Genomic DNA, 19028 nt, shown 5'->3' on the forward strand with positions numbered 1-19028 from the left:
AGAACAAAGTGATGTTCACTGTTGGCTAGTGAAATCTAATACCATATTGATTTCTGATTTTTTTTTTTGTATTTATTCTCCCTACTTTCCTATTGCCTCTCCCAGAAAGATTTTAGAATTTTTTTCCCTCTATTATATACTCTGGTATGGATATTTTTCCACCCTTTTGCAGTAGAGAATAGGAGTCTCATGTTTCTCAGATCTGGTAAATTATCTGGTAAAAATTGTATGTTTTTCTGGATGGTAGGTACCTATATCTTTGTTCTGGTACTGTCAGCATTTAACATTTTGTTAGAAACATTTTATAATAAAAATTAAATACGTATTTTATAGCTCAGTCTTTCCTGCTTGTTGTGTTGTTTTTCTTTCACAGCACACACTAAAGTATCAGTGATCCTTGAGAATTAATGCTTCAGGCTCTTAAATACTGGTGGAAAATTCAGTACATTATGGTTTTGTGGTCTCTGGGAGTGAACGAAGTGATTGTTGCTTAGGTGCCTGGTACTGGAATAAGAATCACTATTTCCTTTTAATACAGACTGTTAATGACATATTCTTTTTTTGGGGGGGGGGTCCGGTCGTGGCACCTGAACTCTGGGGCTGGGCGCTGTCCCTCAGCTCTTCAGCTCTACCACTTGAGCCGCAGCGCCACTTCCGGCCTTTTTCTTTTTGCTTATATGGTGCTGAGGAATCGAACCCAGGGCCTCATGCATACAAGGCAAGCACTCTACCACTGAGCCACCTTCCCAGCCTTGTTAATGACATATTCTTAATCCGATTTTACATCCTTACCTTTCTTGATTCCTGGTTTTGATTCTTGGCATTTCAAGAGTTAGGTGATGAATCTATTGGTTCTTTTTTAAATCTCCATATGCAGAACTTGAATCTCTTTATTTGCTTTGTTAAGTTTTCTCATTTTCTCTTTTTTGGTAACTTCCAAATTATATTTTCACTTTGGATCCTCTCAGATCATTAGGCTTGAATATTCTGTTATCTACTTAGTATCTGTTTGCATGCATTACCGCATCTCAGAAATAGCATGTACAAAATTAGTGGGGGTTTTTTGGTCGGTCTTGAGGCTTGAACTCTGGGCTTGGGCACTCTCCCTCAGCTCTTCAGCTCAAAGCTAGTGCTCTACCACTTGAGCCACAGCGCCATTTCCGGCTTTTTTCTTTTGTTTGCTTATGTAGTGCTGAGGAATCGAACCCAGGGCCTTAGGCATGCAAGGCAAGCGCTCTACCACTGAGCCACCTTCCCAGCCCATCTTTTTATTTTTTTATTTATTTATTTTTTTGTCGGTCATGGGGCTTGAACTCTGGGCCTGGGCGCTGTCCCTCAGCTCTTCAGCTCAAGGCGAGCGCTCTATCACTTGAGCTACAGTGCCACTTCTGGTTTTCTGGTGATTTATTGGAGATAGGAGTCTCATGGTCTCTCCTGCCCGGGCTGGCTTTGAACCGCGATCCTCAGATCTCAGCCTCCTGAGTAGCTAGGATTGCAGGCGTGAGCCACCAGCGCCCGGCGATCTTTTTATTTTTTTAAAGTTACTGATTAATATATTCACTGTAAAATTTACCATGAAGACCCCAGAGCATTGTGCATTGTAGTGTTTGGAGGCTTGTAGGAGGCTAGGTACCCATTTTAGGCTTTTTCTGCTATGTAATCCCAAGCATAAAGCAGAACAGGAGGTGGCCTTTTTTTTTCCTTTCCTTTTCTTTCTTTCTTTCTTTCTTTTTTTTTTTTTTTTGGCATGGGGTTTGAACTCTGGGCGTGGAAGCTGTCCCTGCACTCTTCAGCTCAAGGTGAGTGTTCTACCACTTGAGCCTCAGGGCCACTTCTAGATTTCTGGCTTTGAACTGTGATCCTCAAATCTCAGCCTCCTGAGTAGTTAGGATTACAGGCATGAGCAACTGGCCTTTTTTTTTTAAAGCTTTTTTTTTAGTCCATTGTGGGACTTGAACTCTGGGCTTGGGCTCTGTCCTTACACTCTTCAGCTCAAGGTGAGCACTCTACCACATGGGCTGGGAAGGTGTCTCAGTGGTAGAATGTTTGCTTTGCATGCATGAGGCCTTGGGTTCGATTCCTCAACACCACATAAGCAAAAAGAAAAAAGCCGGAAGTGGCGCTGTGGCTCAAGTGGTAGAGCGCTAGCCTTGAGCTGAAGAGCTGAGGGACAGCGCCCAGGCCCAGAGTTCAGGTGCCACGACTGGACCCCCCCCCCCCCCAAAAAAAAAAAAAAGAGTCTCATGGACTTTCCTATCTGGGCTGGCTTTGAACCGCGATCCTCAGATCTCAGCCTCCTGAGTAGCTAGGATTATAAGCGTGAGCCACAGGCGCCCGGCTCTTAAAGCATTTTTTAATTAGCATATATTAGTTATATAAGGGGGGATTTCAATGTGCTATGTCCATATATTTATACAAATATATCCTGATCAACCCACTCCCTCTTTTGCGCACTATCTTACTCTAGTTCTTAAACAGTTTTAACAGATTACATTATTTTCATACATGCAAGTCAGTTACTTTGACTATATTTGTCCTTGTTCATCAGCTGTTAGCCCTCTTTCCTCCTGCTAGTACCCACAACCCAAACACTCAGCTCTTAAAATTTTGTAAGTTATGAGCTAGGCACCGGTGGCTCATGCCTGGTAATCCTAGCTACTCAGGAGGCTGAGATCTGAGAATGTCAGTTCAAAGCCAGCCTGGGCAGGAAAGTCCGTTGAGATTCTTTATCTCCAATAAACCACCAGAAAAATGAAGTGGCTCAAATGGTAGAGTGCTCGTCTTGAGCTGAAGAGCTAAGGGACAGTACCCAGGCCCAGAGTTCAAGGCCCACAGCTGACCAAAAAAAAAAAAAAAAGTTATTTATTCTTTCCTTGCCCTGTCCACCCTCCTATTTACTCACACTTTTATTTAGATTCTGTATGCCATTTTACACAGTTGTGATGTATTTTGAAATTACTCACCTTCCTATCCTTCTTTTTCCTTCTGTGATTTTTTTTTGGGGGGGTCTGGTCATGGGACCTGAACTCTGGGCCTGGGCGCTGTCCCTCAGCTCTTCAGCTCAAGGCTAGTGCTCTACCACTTGAGCCACTGCGCCACTTCCGGCTTTTTTCTTTTTGCTTATGTGGTGCTGAGAAATCGAACCCAGGGCCTCGAGCATACAAGGCAAGCGCTCTGCCACTGAGCCACCTTCCCAGCCCCTTCTGTGATTTTTATCACCCTAAATAGTCCTATAATTAAAATCATGTTCTATGTATGTGTGTATGTGTATGTATATTTATGTATGCATATAACATATATATGTACGTACACATGGGTAAATATTTGTCTTTTAGGTTAGCTTTCATATATGAGTGTAAACATGATATTTGACTTTGTCAGCTGGACTTATCTCACTGAACAGCATGTTCTCCAGTTCCATCCATTTTTTTTTCCAGTTCCATTCATTTTTGTGCAAATGTGTTGATATACTTTTCTGTCATTCTTTTGTATCTTTGTATTAAATTGTACTGAGGGATTTCATCATTGTATTTCCCATATACATACATTATGTTTTAATGAGAATAATCCCCTCTTCTCTCTCCTATTATTAACAGCTTTAAGTGAGATTTTTTTTGGGGGGGGAGGGGGGTCCGGTCATGGGGCCTGAACTCTGGGCCTGGGCACTGTCCCTCAGCTCTTCAGCTCAAGGCTAGTGCTCTACCACTTGAGCCACAGCGCCACTTCTGGCTTTTTTCTTTTTGCTTATGTGGTGCTGAGGAATCGAACCCAGGGCCTCAGGCATGCAAGGCAAGCGCTCTACCACTGGGCCACCTTCCCAGCCCAGATTTCTTATTTTTTTTTAATTTTTTGTTGGTCGTGGGGCTTTTGAACTCTGTACCTGGGCGCTGTCCCTGAGCTCTTCAGCTCAAAGCAAGAACTCTTGTCACTTGAGCCACAGTGCTACTTTGGGTTTTCCGGAGGTTAATTGGAGATAAGTCTCACGGACTTACCTGCTGGTTTTGAACCAGGATCCTTAGATCTCAGTCTCCGGAGTAGCTAGGATTACAGGTGCGAGCCACATCGCTTGGCCTCTTATGCCATTTTTATACATAGGTGCAAGGTATTTCAGTACTAGTCATCCTCCATCATTCTCTTTTCCTCTTCCCCTTCCCTCCTAATAATCTCATAGCTTCAATTTACTTCTGTATCTGTGTAAGTATATATGCACATCTATGTATGTGTTTAGATTTGGCAAATGAGTAAAAACTTGTAGTATTTGGCTTTTGAGCTTGGCTTATCTTGCTCTACATGTTCTCCAGCTTCATCTACTTTCTTGTAAATGACATAATTTCATTTTTCTTTATAGATGAGTAATATTCCATTCATTGGTTGTTGAGCACCTCAGCTGATTCCACAATTTGGCTATTGTGATCAGTGCTTCAATAAACATGAGTATGAAGGTATCTTCTTTATATTGATTTAGATTCCTTGGATATATGTCCAGTAGTGGTATAGTGGGGTCATAAGGTCAGTTTTATTTTTAGCTTTTTTCTTTTTTTTTTTTTTTTTTTTTTGAACTCAGGGCCTCAGTGCTATCCCTGAGCTCTTTTGCTTAAGGCTGGTACTCTACCATTTTGAGCCTCAGCACAATTTCCAGTTTTCTGGTGGTTAATTGGAGATAAGAGTCTCACAGACTTTCCTGCATGGGCAGGCTTTAGATAGCCATCCTCAGATCTCAGCCTCATGAATAGCTAGGATTATAGGCATGAGCCACCAGTGTTCAGCTTATTTTAAGCTTTTTGAGGAACCATTTTTCATAGTGACTCTGGGCATGTGTATGCCAGTATCCAAGCTTAAACTCAGGGCCACACCTTCTGCTGATTAATTGAAGTCTCGAGGACTTTTCTGTCTGGCTTGGCTTGAAACCTTGATCCTCAGCTAGGCGGACAGTGGCTCATGCCTGTAATCCTAGCTGCCCAGGAGGAGGCTGAGATCTGATCACAGTTCAAAGCCAGCCCAGGCAGGAAAGTCTGTCAGACTCTTATCTCCAGTTAACCACCAAAAAACTGAAAGTGGCCCTGTGGTCAAATGGTAGAGTGCTAGCCTTGAGCTCAAAAGCTTAGGGACAGCACCCAGGCCCAGAGTTGACAAAACAACGAATGACAAAACAAAACAAAACCTTGATTCTCGTATCTGAGCCCCTGAATAAGTAGGACTATAGATGTGAAATGCAGGTTCCTGGCTTAAACTGTTGCCTTTTAAGGTAACCAGCTATGTCTCTCTTCTCCTACTCTTCTTTTGTCAGTCTTATTAATTAAAGCATTGTCAGAGAACTGGTATGCATGATTTGGATTTGGTTGAGACTTCTTTTCTGACTTAATATATGGTGTTTTAAAATGTTCAAAGTATGACCTGACAGGATTAATTTTTTATTTATTTTTTTGTGTGTGTGCTAGTCCTAGAGCTTGAACTCAAGGCCTACGCACTATCCCTGATCTTTTATGCTTAAGTCTAGCACTCTCATCCAACAGCTCCACTTCTGGTTTTTTTTGGTGGTTGATTGTTGATAAGAGTCCCAGTGGACATTTCCTACCCAGGTTGGCTTCAAGTTGTGATCCTCAGATTTCAGCCTCGTGAATAGCTAGGACTACAGGCACCAGCCACTAACATTAGCTTAGAAAAAGTTTAAAGTTAGTACTTACATTGAGATATTACCAGTTTCTTGGTTTGCCATTACTTCTTTATCCCATCTCTTTTCTGTTGAATTCTCATACTGATGAATGTCACAGATTCTTTCTAGTTACTATCTACTTAACAAACTACCTTATATATCTTAAGGCCTCTATTATGCTCTTGTTCTGATGTTATTTTTTGCTGTGACTACATGTCTGTGTAGTGATTTATAATTGTTTCATTCTCTCTAAGGAAAATAGAATTTTCTTTCTGGCATATATTTTTGAGAAATTCACAATCTACTTGTTACTTTATAGTAACTTCTTCTTGGAGTTACTTGGCTTTAAATAGCATTAGGGAATTTCCCTTTCTTGCTTTTAGGCTTCTGTTTGTGCTTTTTTGTTATTGTTGTTGTTGGTCTCAGGGCTTGAACTCTGCCCCTGGGCCCTGTACCTGAGCTCTTCAGTTCAAGGTGAGTGCTCTACCACTTGAGCTACAGTGCCACTTCCAGTTTTTTGGTGATTAATTGGAGATAATAGTTTCTCGGATTTTCCTGCCTGGGCTGGCTTTGAACCTCGATCCTCAGATTTCAGCCTCTTCCTGAGTTGCTAGGATTATAGGCATGAGCCACCGGTGCCCAGCTTTGTGCTGTATTTTGCACTTTTTTTTTCTTTATTGAGGTTGTAGGTTTATGCTTCTGAGTGAGACCTGTCTGCTGTGTTTAGTTAATGAAAGACCTATGACACATTTGCTCAGTTACTGTTACAAGTTGTAAGACATGAAGTTCTTTGTAACTCACTAAGACATAAAAGTTTGAGTTCTATCAGTTAAGTGCCATGAGTAAAATTATTTAATCTTGTGTTTAAAGCAGTGTGCTAGGCTTCAAGTTGTATCAGCTGAGGATACTAATGGATCCTTTATAGTTTGATCATGATGCTGTCCAGTGGTTGCTTTAATAATTTTGTCTTTATTCAGATTTTGTTATAGTGTCTTTGAATAAGTTACTCTACAATCTGAAGACTCATACCTTCGATTTTCACTGCCATCTTTCCTGCTTTCTCTTTTGACCTTTAGGTTTCCATTTTCATCTGTCTTCCATCTTTACCTTTCTTTCTTTGCATTTGTGTTGTATTCTGTGACACTGCAGAGCAGTAGTATGGTTTACTTTTCAGGTTTGAGCATCTGGTTGTCATTTTCTTATTTCTATATTTTCTGATTCTTTTTGAAAATTTCCTATTTCTTTTTTTACTTTTTTTTTTCTCCCTTTCAGTATTGGAGATTGAACCAGGGCTTTGTATATGCTAGGCAAGCTTATGTGTTGCTGTGCTTCAAGTTGTATCAGCTGAGGATACTAATGGATCCTTTGTAGTTTGATCATGATGCTGTCCAGTGGCTTGTACACAGTTCTCATCAGCAGTCCTTATGAGAAAGGAGCTTTGAAAATCACTAGTGTGACCCACTTTGTTTCTAGAGAAATTTGGGTTTATCTTGGGATGGAGAGAAAAATTCCTCATTTTTTTTTTCTGGTCGGTCATGGGGCTTGAACTCTGAGCCAGGGCACTGTCCCTGGCTCTTCATCTCAAGGCTAACGCTCTACCACTTGAGCCACAGCGCCACTTCCAGTTTTCTAGTGGTTTATTGGAGATAAGACTCTCACGGACTTTCCTGCCTGGGCGGGTTTGAACCATGATCCTCAGATCTCATCCTCCTGAGTAGCTAGTATTACAGGTGTGAGCCACTGGCGCCCGGCTCATCTTTTCTTTTCTTTTTTTTGTCGGTCGTGGGGCTTGAACTCTGGGTCTGGGCGCTGTCCCTCAGCTCTTCAGCTCAAGGCGAGCGCTCTACCACTTGAGCTACAGCGCCACTTCCAAAATTAGATTTCTTTTTTTTGGGGGGGGGGTTCCGATTGTGAGGCCTGAACTCTGGGCCTGGGTGCTGTCCCTCAGCTCTTCAGCTCAAGGCTAGCACTCTACCACTTGAGCCACAGTGCCACTTCTGGCTTTTTTTCTTTTTTGCTTATGTGGTGCTGAGGAATCGAACCCAGGGCCTCAGGCATGCAAGGCAAGCACTCTACCACTGAGCCACCTTCCCAGCCTTCATCTTTTCTTATAGTAACCTAATAACCCTTAGCTATTTCAGCTGAATGGACAGATGGCCATCTATGCCTTTAATTCCAGAGCGGCAGGTCTGCATAGTGAGTAGGGTATTTTCACTCAAGATTCCATTGGTATTTCAGATTTATTCTTTTTTCACTTAATTTCTTCTCACTGCCCTCACAAGTTAGCCCTCCTTTTATGTTTACTGCAATTTTTTTTTCTATTTTTTTTCCTTTTCCTTTCCCCTTTCCCTTTCCATTTCTTGGAACACAGAGTCTTTTGTATAGGCCTGTTATACCTCAAACTCATAATTAGTCCACACTGACCCAAATTCATGATCTTGCTGCCTTAGCCTCCTGAATGCCAGGTGTATACCTTGGCACTGTCTTCTTTCTTTCCTTCCTTTTTTCTTTCTTCTTTTCCTTCTTTCTTTCTTCCTTTCTTCCTTCTTTCATCTTCTTTCCTGTTCCTCCCGCTTCTTTCTCTTCCTTCTTCTTCTTTTTTTTTTTTTTTGCTGGTCCTGGGCACTGCCCCTAGCCTCTTTGTGCTCAAGGCTAGCACTCTACCACTTGAGCCAAAGCTCTACTTCTGGCTTTTTCTGAGTAGTTTATTTGAGACAAGAGTCTCATGGACTTTTCTTCCTGGACTGGCTTCTGACTGTGATCCTCAGATTGCAGCCTCTTGAGTAGCTAGGATTATAGGTGTGAGCCAGTTGCAGCACCACCTGGCATTATATTCTTTTTTTGTGTATGCCATAAACTATTTCTCAGTAACCCTGAGTTTTTACTGACTTTTTTTCTTCTTATATACAAGCTAAATGAGCACTACTTTCTCATAATTTATTAGCTCTCTGCCACTATAACAGAATATCTGGGATAATATACAAAGAGGAAAGTTTTATTTTGTCTCACATTTCTAAATATTCTGGTCCAGCACTGTTTGGTGAAGCACACACAGCTGAAATGTGGCAGAAGAAAAATGCTCATCTCACAGCGTGGGTACAAAAGAAGAAACTTGAGGTCTCACAGTGGCCTGAACTGAAACTTCATTAGACCCCCCCCCCCCCCCGCCCCGACTTTTTTTTGTCAGTTGTGGGACTTGAACTCTTGGCCTGGGCGCTGTCCTTCAGCTCTTCAGCTCAAGGCTAGCACTCTACCACTTGAGCCACAGCGCCACTTCCGGTTTTCTGGTGGTTTATTGGAGATATGAGTCTCATGAACTTCCCCCAGGCTGGCTTTGAACTACCTAATCCTCAGATCTCAACCTCCTGAGTAGTTAGGACTACAGGCGTGAGCCTCTGGTGCCCGACTTCTAGACCCCACTTCTTTTTTTTGGCGGGGGGGGTCCGATTGTGGGGCCTGAACTCTGAGCCTGGGTGCTGTCCTTCAGCTCTTCAGCTCAAGGGTAACACTCTACCACTTGAGCCACAGCACCACTTCTGGCTTTTTTTCTTTTTGCTTATGTGGTGCTGGGGAACCGAACCCAGAGCCTCATGCATGCAAGGCAAGCGCTCTACCACTGAACCACCTTCCCAGCCCCCTAGACCCCACTTCTTTTATCCACTTCTTAGTAGCATAAATAGACACACATCTCCCTAACACAGGCGATTTGGCTCCCTTTAAAAAGTCTTAAACTACAGTAAGAGCTGGGCACTGGTGGCTCACACCTGTAATCTTAGCTACTCAGGAGGCCAGATCTGAGGATTGCTATTCAAAGCCAGCCCAGGCAGGAAAGTCTATGAGACTCTTTCAATAAACTATTCAGAAAAAGTTGGAAGTAATGCTGTGGCTCAAGTGGTAGTACACTAACCTTGAGCACAAAGAAACTCAAGGACAGTGCTCAGGCCCTGAGTTCAAGCCCAGGACTGGCCAAAAAAATAAAATGAATTACAGTAAGTAGCAATCTCAGGGAGTTAGATTCCAGATCAAAATATCTTGTTATCTCTGTATCTGTATCTGTACTGGGGCTTGAACTCAGGTCCTCATACTTTTTTGTTGTGGTGGGACTTAAACTCAGGCTGTGGACATTGTCCTGAGCTTTTCTGCTTAAGGCTAGTCTACCACTGTGAGCCACAGCTCCACTTCCAGTTTTCTGATGGTTAATTGGAGCTAAGAGTCTCACGGACTTTCTTCCCAGGGTTGATGTTAAACCTCGATCCTTGATCCTCGGATTTCAGCCTCCAGAGTAGCTAGGATTACAGGCATCAGCCACTGGAGCTTGGCTAACATCTCCTCCCCCTCCCTCTCCCCCCTCCTCCCTCTTCTCCTCACCCCCCCCCCCTCTGGGATTGAACTCAGGGCCTGAGCACTGTCCTTGAGCCTCCCCCTCCCCCTTCCCCCTCTCCCGTGGCTCTGGGATTGAACTCAGGGCCTGAGCACTGTCCTTGAGCCTCTTTGGGCTTTTTCTGTTTACATAGTACTAAGAAAGTGAATGAACCCAGGGCTTCGTGCATGCTAGGCAAGCACTTCACTAAGCCACATTCCCAATCCAAATGTCACTTTCTTGATGACACACAAATACATGTTAATTGACAAAATCAAAGGCAAGTAAAATATTTGTAACTCAACACTTTACTACAGTTATGGCTAGCACCTTTGTACCTTTTTTCTGTATGAACACATTAACACAATGGGAAGGTGGCTCAGTGGTAGTGCTTGCCTTGCAGGCATGAGGCCCTGGGTTTGATTCCTCGGCACCACATAAACAGAAAAAGCCAGAAGTGGCACTGTGGCTCAAGTGGTAGAGTGCTTGCCTTGCATGCCTGAGGCTCTGGGTTCGATTCCTCAGCACTACATAAGCAAAAAGAAAAATACTGGAAGTGGCGCTGTGGTTCAAGTGGTAGAGTGCTAGCCTTGAGCTGAAGAGCTGAGGGACAGCGCCCATGCCCAGAGTTCAGGCCCCAGGACCAGATCCCCCAAAAAAAGACAGAGGAAAAGAAAGAACATAAATGTAAATTTAACTAGCTCTACCAAAAGTACTTCTGTCATTAAATACTCTGCAACTTTATTTCAGTCAGTTTTATGTGCCTAGTTATCTTAGTTTTAGAATGTTTTATTATGGGAATATAATATAAGAGAAAATATTCAGTACCCATAATCTGAAATCCAAAATATTAAAAAATATACAACTTTTTTTTTTGTCGGTCATGAGGCTTGAACTCTGGGCCTGGGCGCAGTCCCTCAGCTCTTCAGCTCAAAGCTAGCGCTCTACCACTTGAGCTACAGCACCACTTCCAGTTTTCTGGTTGTTTATTGGAGATAGAAGTCTCACAGTCTTTCCTGCCCAGGCTGGCTTTGAACCATGATCCTCAGATTTCAGACTCCTGAGTAGCTAGGATTACAGGCGTGAGCCACCAGCGCCCGGCTTTAAAAAATACACAACTTTTTAAAGTACCAGTGTGATCAGGTATGGATCTCAAGTGAGGGGTTGCAGTAAAAAAACATAATTGCCTAAAATAGTGCATGAATTACCTTTGCACTACATGTGTAAGTATAACTGGAAACATAAAAATGAATTTCATGTGGTTAGAAATGGGTCCCAAACCTGAAACACATCTCATTATGTTGTTTTTAGAGTTTTGGTTACAGTGTGCTCTCCACTGTCATTGTGTGAACTCTGGATACCATTTTCACTATCACTAGCAATGTTTATATGATTTTTCCATGCTCTTTATAGAATTGGCCTTTTGGGTTTGCATTGTATAGACCTTCTTTATTAACTGTAGTTTGCCTATGAGAATCGGAGATTAAATTTGTTTCATTATTTTAAGAATGTGGCAACCAATAAGTGTAATTTAAAAAAAAATAATAAAATATCCTTAGGTTCTCATTCTGAGAAATGTTTATGGCCAATAGGGAAAAGAGGTAAGATCTAAAAAGGTGTTTTCAGCTGGGTACTGGTGACTCACACACACCTGAATTCTTAGCTACTCAGGAAGCTGATATCTGGGGATTGTGGTTCAAAGCCAGCCCACGCTGAGACTTATCTCCAATTAACCACCCAAAAACTGAAAAAGTGGAGCTGTGGCTTAAAGTGGTATAGTTTTTAACCTTGAGCAAAAAAGCTCAGGGACAGGACCCAGGCCCTGAGTTCAAACTCCATGACTGGCAAAAAAATAAAAATAAAAAGCTGTTTGGTTTTTGTTCGTTTGTTTTGTTTTGTTTTTATCAGTTGTGGGGCTTGAACTTGGCCTAGCCAATGTCCCTGAGCTCTTTTTGCTCTAGGCTAACACTCTACCACTTGGAGCCATAGCACCACTTCTGGTTTTCTGTTGGTTAATTGGAGAGAAGAGTCTCTGGAGAGAAGAAGCCCTGGCTGTCTTCAAACTGCAGTTCTCAGATCTCAGCCTTCTGAGTAGTTAGGATTATAGGCATGAGCCACCAGCGTACCGCTATTTTTTTTTTTTTAACTGAGACAGAATTTTTCTGGCTTAAAATCAATGAAAACTTGAATGTATTAAGTCTTGGGGCCTATGAAATTGGGGCCTAAGTTGTTGTGGGTTCCAATTTTAAGTTTATAGTGTATTTTTTTTCTAAGGTACAGTCACTATTTTAACCTAACTTTCTATGCATACTTCATTCAAAGTTGATATTCTCCTCTGTACCTTACCTTAACTTTTTTCCTCTCTCTAGCTTCTAATACTTACATTTCTTCCTCAATTTTTACTTTTTATTTTGTGTTGGGTATGGAACCCAGATTCTCATGTGTACTAGGCTAACACTGTGATGAGATACCTCCCTAACCCACCTTTGTAAGTTTGATGCAACTCAACGTGTTCCTTAGGAACAAGTGGATTAAATTTTGAGACCATAGAGTCCACTTATTGCTAGATAAAATGTTTGGTAGACTCTCCTCTGCACTTTAGTTTGTTGTCACTGAGTTTGGAGCCCATCAATATTTTTCTTTAGACTTGTATCATAGTCCAATTTATCTTCCTGCTTCCAGACTTCACAGGTTGCTGGAACCAAATTCTTTAACCAAATAAAAGTCCAAAATTTCAAGTTAAGATCACTTATTTATGTATACTAGGGCTTGGACTCAGGACCAGAGTGCTTTACCCAAGCCTCCAGTTCTGGCTTTTAACTAGTAAATTGGAGATGAGTCTGATTTGTCAATCTGGGCTGGCTTGTGAACCTCCATCCTCAGATCTCAACCATGTAGGCTTTTTTTTTTTTTTTTTTTGGTCAGTCATGGGGCTTGAACTCTGGGCCTAGGCTCTGTCTCTGAGCTCTTCTGCTCAAGGCTAGCGGTCTACCACTTGAGCCACAGTGTTACTTCTGGTTTTCTGGTGGTTAATTGGAGGTAAGAGTCTCATGGACTTTCCTGCCCAGGCTGAACCTCGATCCTCAGATCTCAGCCTCCTGAGTAGCTAGGATTATAGGTGTGAGCCACAGGTGCCCAGCAGCCCTAGGCTTTAATATCCTTTTGATGTTAACTCCAGAAAAAGAAAAACTCCTTCCTACAGCAACTCATAGTCTGCTCTCTTGTTATCTCTAGCCTTCTACATATTTAGTTTTTCAAGCCTCTGCTAAAGTCTTCTTCCCTGAATTTGGCATATAAATATAAATATAAATATTTATTTATTTATTTACATTTGTTAGTCCTACCACCTAGAACTTCCCAATGTCTTTCCCATAGTCAGTCCATCTGCCTCTTAGCTATAATTTCTTTTAAAATTCAGTTTAAACATCTTATCTCCTTGGAAGTTTGTTTCCTCTAACTCAGTAAGTTAGAGGAGTACCTTCTGTTTCTCCTGTGCTGTATCTGTTCTCTGTGTCTGTCTCTGCCCTTTATATTGTAATCCATTTGATTTTTCTCTCTCTAAGTCCTTGAGAATAGGGTCATGATTCCCACTCCTTATTCCTCTCTTCAGGAACTAGCATCATAGAGCTCCTAGATGCCCTATAAGTGTTTAATAAATGATTGAAAATGAAAATATAAAGCTAAGTGTCATGGTGCACACCTGTACTCCCAGCACTTGGGAGGCTGAGACAGAGGATTGGAAGTTCTAGGTCAGCCTGGGTGGACCAGATAGACCCCATCTCAATTAAAACAAAAATACAATAATAACAAAAACCTAACTTTCATAATGCTGTATTTAGAAAAAGAGTTTTCTGAGAAAAAGCTGAGATACAAAAGGATAGGGGCATATCAATGTTTTAAATCTCAGGTTTGGAGTGTGGCACTTGGCTAGGATGATTTGAGAGGTCCAGGGCTTAATCCTTAGTACCAAAAAACAAAAATTACAGCCGGACGCCGGTGGCTCACGCCTGTAATCCTAGCTACTCAGGAGGCAGAGATCTGAGGATCTCAGTTCAAAGCCAGCCTGGGCAGGAAGTCTGTGAGACACTTATCTCCAATAAACCACTAGAAAACAGGAAGTGGCGCTGTGGCTCAAGCGGTAGAGCGCTCACCTTGAGCTGAAGAGCGCAGGGACAGCTCCCAAGCCCAGAGTTCAAACCCCACGACCGACAAAAAAAAAAAAAAAAAAAAAAAAAATCCTAAGTCCATTGTCTCTAAAAGCATACAGGTTTAGGAATGACTTTTGTACTTGTAGGATTTGTAGGGTTTTATTCACCTGAATTGTAACTTTCTGTCACAGAAGGATGCCCTGCAGTGGTCTCGTAATCCTGCTGCAGTGGATGGAGAAGAGCCAGAGGACTCAGCTGATGTGGAGAGCTGTGGGTCTAACGAAGCCAGCACTGTGAGTGGTGAAAATGACGGTAAGCGAACTTCCTAAGATGGAGGAAGAGCCCATATACAGTTTCCAGGGACTAAAGCTTCATTTTTTTACTTCCAGTATCTCTTGATGAAACATCGTCAAATGCATCCTGTTCTGCAGAGTCTCACAGTCGACCCCTTTCCAATCCCAGAGACAGCTGTAGAGCTTCATCACAGGTAGGCAAGAAAGTTGATAACCAGACCCCTAGGATGAACGAGGACAGGCACAAGCAGAATCATTCCTCTTTCATCAGAAGTCATGGACATGTTTGAAGAGTGGAGAAAACAAATTTGGTTTCACCTCTTAGTAACATTTAAAAGTGGATAATTCTGCCCATTCCTTTAACACACTAAGGGAGGTGCCCAATACATGTGCCTACACATGGTGTATGAGAGCATGAGTCAGAGATGAGTAGTCTCAACAATAGCTCTGTTACTTTCTAGCACTTACCTGCACAATGGCAATAACAAAGCTGTGGCTCATACCTATAATCCAGGCTACTCAAGAAATCAGGTGGATCATGCTTTGAGGCCAACGAGGGAAAAGGTTCCCAAGACCTCATCTCAACCAATAAAAAAGCCAGGTGCAGTGGTACACATCTGTCATTTCAGCTTTGTGGGAAGTATAAATCGGATTGCTATCTAGGCTGGAATGGACAAAAAACTGAAACCCTAATTTTAAAAGGGGACTGAGTGGCCAGGCACTGGTGGCTCATACCTGTAATCCTAGCAGGAGGCCCACCAAGCCAGGCAGAAAAGTCCATGAGAGCCAGGCACTAGTGCCTCACACCTATAATCTTAGCTACTGAGGAGGCTGAGATCTGAGGATTGCACAGTTCAAAGCCAGCCCGGGTAGGAAAGTCTGTGAGATTCTTATCTTCAATTAACCACCAGAAAATTGGAAGTGGGGCTGTGGCTCAAGTGGTAGAGCACTAGCCTTGAGCTGAAGAGCTGAGGGACAGCACCCAGGCCCAGAGTTCAAGCCCCCTGACCAACCAAAAAATAAAAGTCCATGAGACTTTTTATCTCCAGTTAACTACAAAAAGCTAGAAGAGGAGCTGTGGCTCAAGCCTTGAGCATGAACGCTCAAGGAAGGTGCCCAGGCATGAACTTCAGGACCAGTACTAAAGAAAAAGAGGGGGGGATGAGGGGAAGGGGCATGGGCTGACTCAACTGGTAGAATGTCTGCCCATGAAAGAGTACAAGGCCCAGTACCACGTAAAGGAAAAATAAGTTGATAACAATACCATACATTATTTTCAGCTGAGAGTGATTTTTTGTTGTTGTTGTTGGTGGTGGTTGTGGGGCCTGAACTCTGGGCCTGGGCACTGTCCCTCAGCTCTTCAAGGCTAGCACTTTATCACTTGAACCACAACGCCACTTTTTCTGCTTATGTGGTGCTAAGGAATCGAACCCATGGCCTCATGCATGCAAGGCAAGCACTCTACCACTGAGCCCCTTCCTAGACTCTGAAGTTGATGTTTGATCATTGCTTTTGTCAACATTTTCTCTTAGAACTATCTGCACATGAACTTTTACAAGAGAGAAGTTAAACGTAGGATCAAGAAGGTTGGCACTTGTGGTACAGCAATGACTCCATCTTGTTTTTAAATCCACTCTTTAACACAGGTAAACAAACAAAAGAAAAAGACAGGGGTGATGTTACCTCGAGTTGTCCTGACTCCTCTGAAGGTAAACGGGGCCCACGTGGAATCTGCATCAGGTGTGTATAGACTTGTGACTGTGGTGCTTTTTCCTCAGGTCCTGGGAGCCAAACTTCCCTCTGTCAGTAGTCTAACCCACTGTTGGGTGTGGGCCAGAGACCTAACCTATCTGGTAAGCGGAGGTAGCACACTATGGTGGTGAGGCCTGCTGAAGGATCTCATGCTGGGCTCTGCCATGTGTCCTTTTCTTGCCTCCCAGGGTGGTCATAGCAATTGATGGAGGATTGTGCCAGTGCTTTGTAAAAGGTATAGTGCTGTGCAAATGAGGATGCTGGTTTGGCATTCTTAAGGTCACATTTTAAAGCCAGACCATGTGGTAATAATTTCTGCCAGCCCAAGACTGGGAGCTGGACACCTCAGTACTGATGGCAGCATATCAGGGAGAGCTGGGAGAAATATGTTTGTCTTGAGAGCCTGGGTTCGGCGTGTGATGCTTTTGACAGTGGAATGCTGTGCCTTCAGGGTTCTCGGGGCGCCACGCCGATGGTGAGAGTGGCAGCCCATCCAGCAGCAGCAGTGGCTCTATGGCCCTGGCCAGTGCTGCCATTCGTGGCCAGGCCGAGGTCGCCCGGGACCCTGCCCCGCTCCTGAGAGGCTTCCGGAAGCCGGCCTCAGGTGAGTGGCTTGGCACTCATTTCTCTGCTTATAAAGAGGGTTTCCTTCAGGCCCAGTAAGGAGATGATGTCTTCTCTTCAGTTCCCTTTCCAGTTTGGTTTCATTTCTTGAGCGACCTTCTCCGTTTGCTTTGTTTTATCTTGGATTTTGATTATTTCATGCATAGACTGGATGAGCTGTTTGTGGGCAGAGTTGGTGCCATGAAGCTCTTTGTCTATCCCTGTAGGGCATGCCTCAGTGTTTGAATCAGTGAAATTTGCCTCTCGGCTTTTTTGTGAAGGAGTCTCACATCTGTTTTTTGTGTTTTCCCCCTCTTTGGTACCATCCTCTAGATGTGAAGAGTGGAAGCATGTGTTGAAGTTTGGGAATGCAAACATGAGTGCTGCATTGTGCTCCTTCCCTCCGGGGATAACTGGGGTTATTCCCAGTGCTCATGCGCTGTTTGTCGTCAAGATTTATTTCTTAAGAGACAGTGTGTTAGAATTTATGTAGATAGGCCACAAGAAACCATTAAGGCTAACTTTGGATTCTAAAAATTAGAATAAACCATTGTCTAAATGGGAAATAGTTTGGTCTTGATGTTTTTCCAATTCAAACAATGCTCAATCTAGTCTCAGAGGTCTCTTCCTAGTGACCCCCCCCCCCCCCCCGCAATAAAAATCTGGTTTGGAAAAACAAAAAAATCTGGTCTGAACCATTTAGCAGTTGGCATTGAGTAGCCCTTAGGACATTTCTTCTTGGTGATCATAGCTTACTCATAAAGGGCTTAGGTAGGTTTTCTGGAGTATACCAGCTAGGTTTCCTTTTTGACAGCTTCCAGTTGGGCTTTGTAGAGCCTATTCTGCAACCTGTCAGACCCTACCCATCCCTGCTTGTGATAAAGCATAGTACAGAGTGTTGTCCAAGGGTACTGGGTGTACTGGGTGTGATGGCAGCAATAGTAACTTGAAAACAGACATAGGTTGGGACTATCTGGACAGTTGAGCAGATTGTGTGCAAAATAGAGCTCTGGGTAAGTTTGAATGCTATCACTACAGTTTTCCTACTAGTTGACATTTGCTTTAAGAAGCTGAAAATGTATATCTTCTTGTTGCTTAAAACAACAACAACAACACAGGTCAAATGAAGCGCAACAGAGGTGAAGAGATAGACTTTGAGACGCCTGGGTCCATTCTTGTCAATACCAACCTCCGTGCCCTGATAAACTCCAGGACCTTCCATGCTCTGCCATCACACTTCCAGCAGCAGCTGCTTTTCCTGCTACCTGAGGTGGACAGACAGGTGCGAGCGCAGAGTTCCTCTGGCCTCTGTCTAGGCGGGCTCCTGTTCTCTCCTTTCCTTATTTATATTTAATTTTTTCCCTAGGTGGGGACAGATGGACTGTTGCGCCTTAGCAGCAGTGCTCTCAATAATGAATTTTTTACCCATGCGGCTCAGAGCTGGCGGGAACGCCTGGCTGATGGTAAGTAGACTTTACCTCACGTGGTTTGAGAGGTGCCTGCAATGTGTACTGTCTTGTGTGTCTCCTGGCACTTAAAACCCAAGCTCTCATTTTCTACTAATTTTTATTTTTTCTCAAGGGATATTATAGTACTAATAAGCTCTGAAAAGTAATGATATTTGATTGATTGATTGATTGATCTATCTAATCTAATCTATGCACCCTAGTCACCAGGCTTGAATTTTGGGCCTGCATGCTGTCCCTGAGCTTTTATGCTCAAGGCTAGCATTCTACCACTTGAGCCACAGCTCTGTTTCTAGCTTTTTATTGGTTAATTGGTTAATAAAAGTCTCACAATGCCAGGCACCAGTGGCTCATCCTAGCTACTCAGGAGGCTGAGATCTCCAGATCTCACAGTTCAAAGCTGGCCCATGAGACTCTTATCTCCAATAAACCACCAAAAACCAGGAAGTAGCTCTGTGGCTTAAGTGGTAGAGTGCTAGCCTTGAGCTGAAGAGCTGAAGGACAGTGCGTAGGCTGAGTTCAAGATCCATAACCAAAAACAACCAAAAAAAAGCCTCACAAACTTCTGCCCAGGCTGGCTTCAAGCCTTGATCCTCAAATCTCATCTCCCGAGTAGCTAAGATCACAACCATGAGCCACTGGTGGCCGGTTATGTATATGTCCATTTTACATCTTTTTTTTTGGGGGGGGGGGAAGAGGGATGGTCATGGGGCCTGAACTCTGGGCCTGGGCACTGTCCCTCAGCTCTTCAGC

At 43.2% G+C, this 19028-nt stretch overlaps 1 protein-coding gene across 1 annotated transcript in view; it reads left to right on the forward strand.

The window, feature by feature from the left end:
* Asxl1 (ASXL transcriptional regulator 1) overlaps positions 1-19028 on the forward strand; it is a 55341-nt gene that overhangs the window by 27938 nt on the left and 8375 nt on the right. Inside the window, exons 4-9 of the mRNA XM_070007037.1 lie at positions 14353-14473; positions 14551-14648; positions 16101-16194; positions 16658-16810; positions 17928-18091; positions 18176-18272. Coding sequence (XP_069863138.1) covers positions 14353-14473; positions 14551-14648; positions 16101-16194; positions 16658-16810; positions 17928-18091; positions 18176-18272 — 727 coding nt within the window. The remainder of the gene's footprint in view (positions 1-14352; positions 14474-14550; positions 14649-16100; positions 16195-16657; positions 16811-17927; positions 18092-18175; positions 18273-19028) is intronic.

Source organism: Dipodomys merriami, unplaced genomic scaffold (genome assembly GCF_024711535.1).
Source record: "Dipodomys merriami isolate MVZ:Mamm:240054 unplaced genomic scaffold, mDipMer1.0.p SCAF_7, whole genome shotgun sequence".
Lineage (NCBI taxonomy): Eukaryota > Metazoa > Chordata > Mammalia > Rodentia > Heteromyidae > Dipodomys > Dipodomys merriami.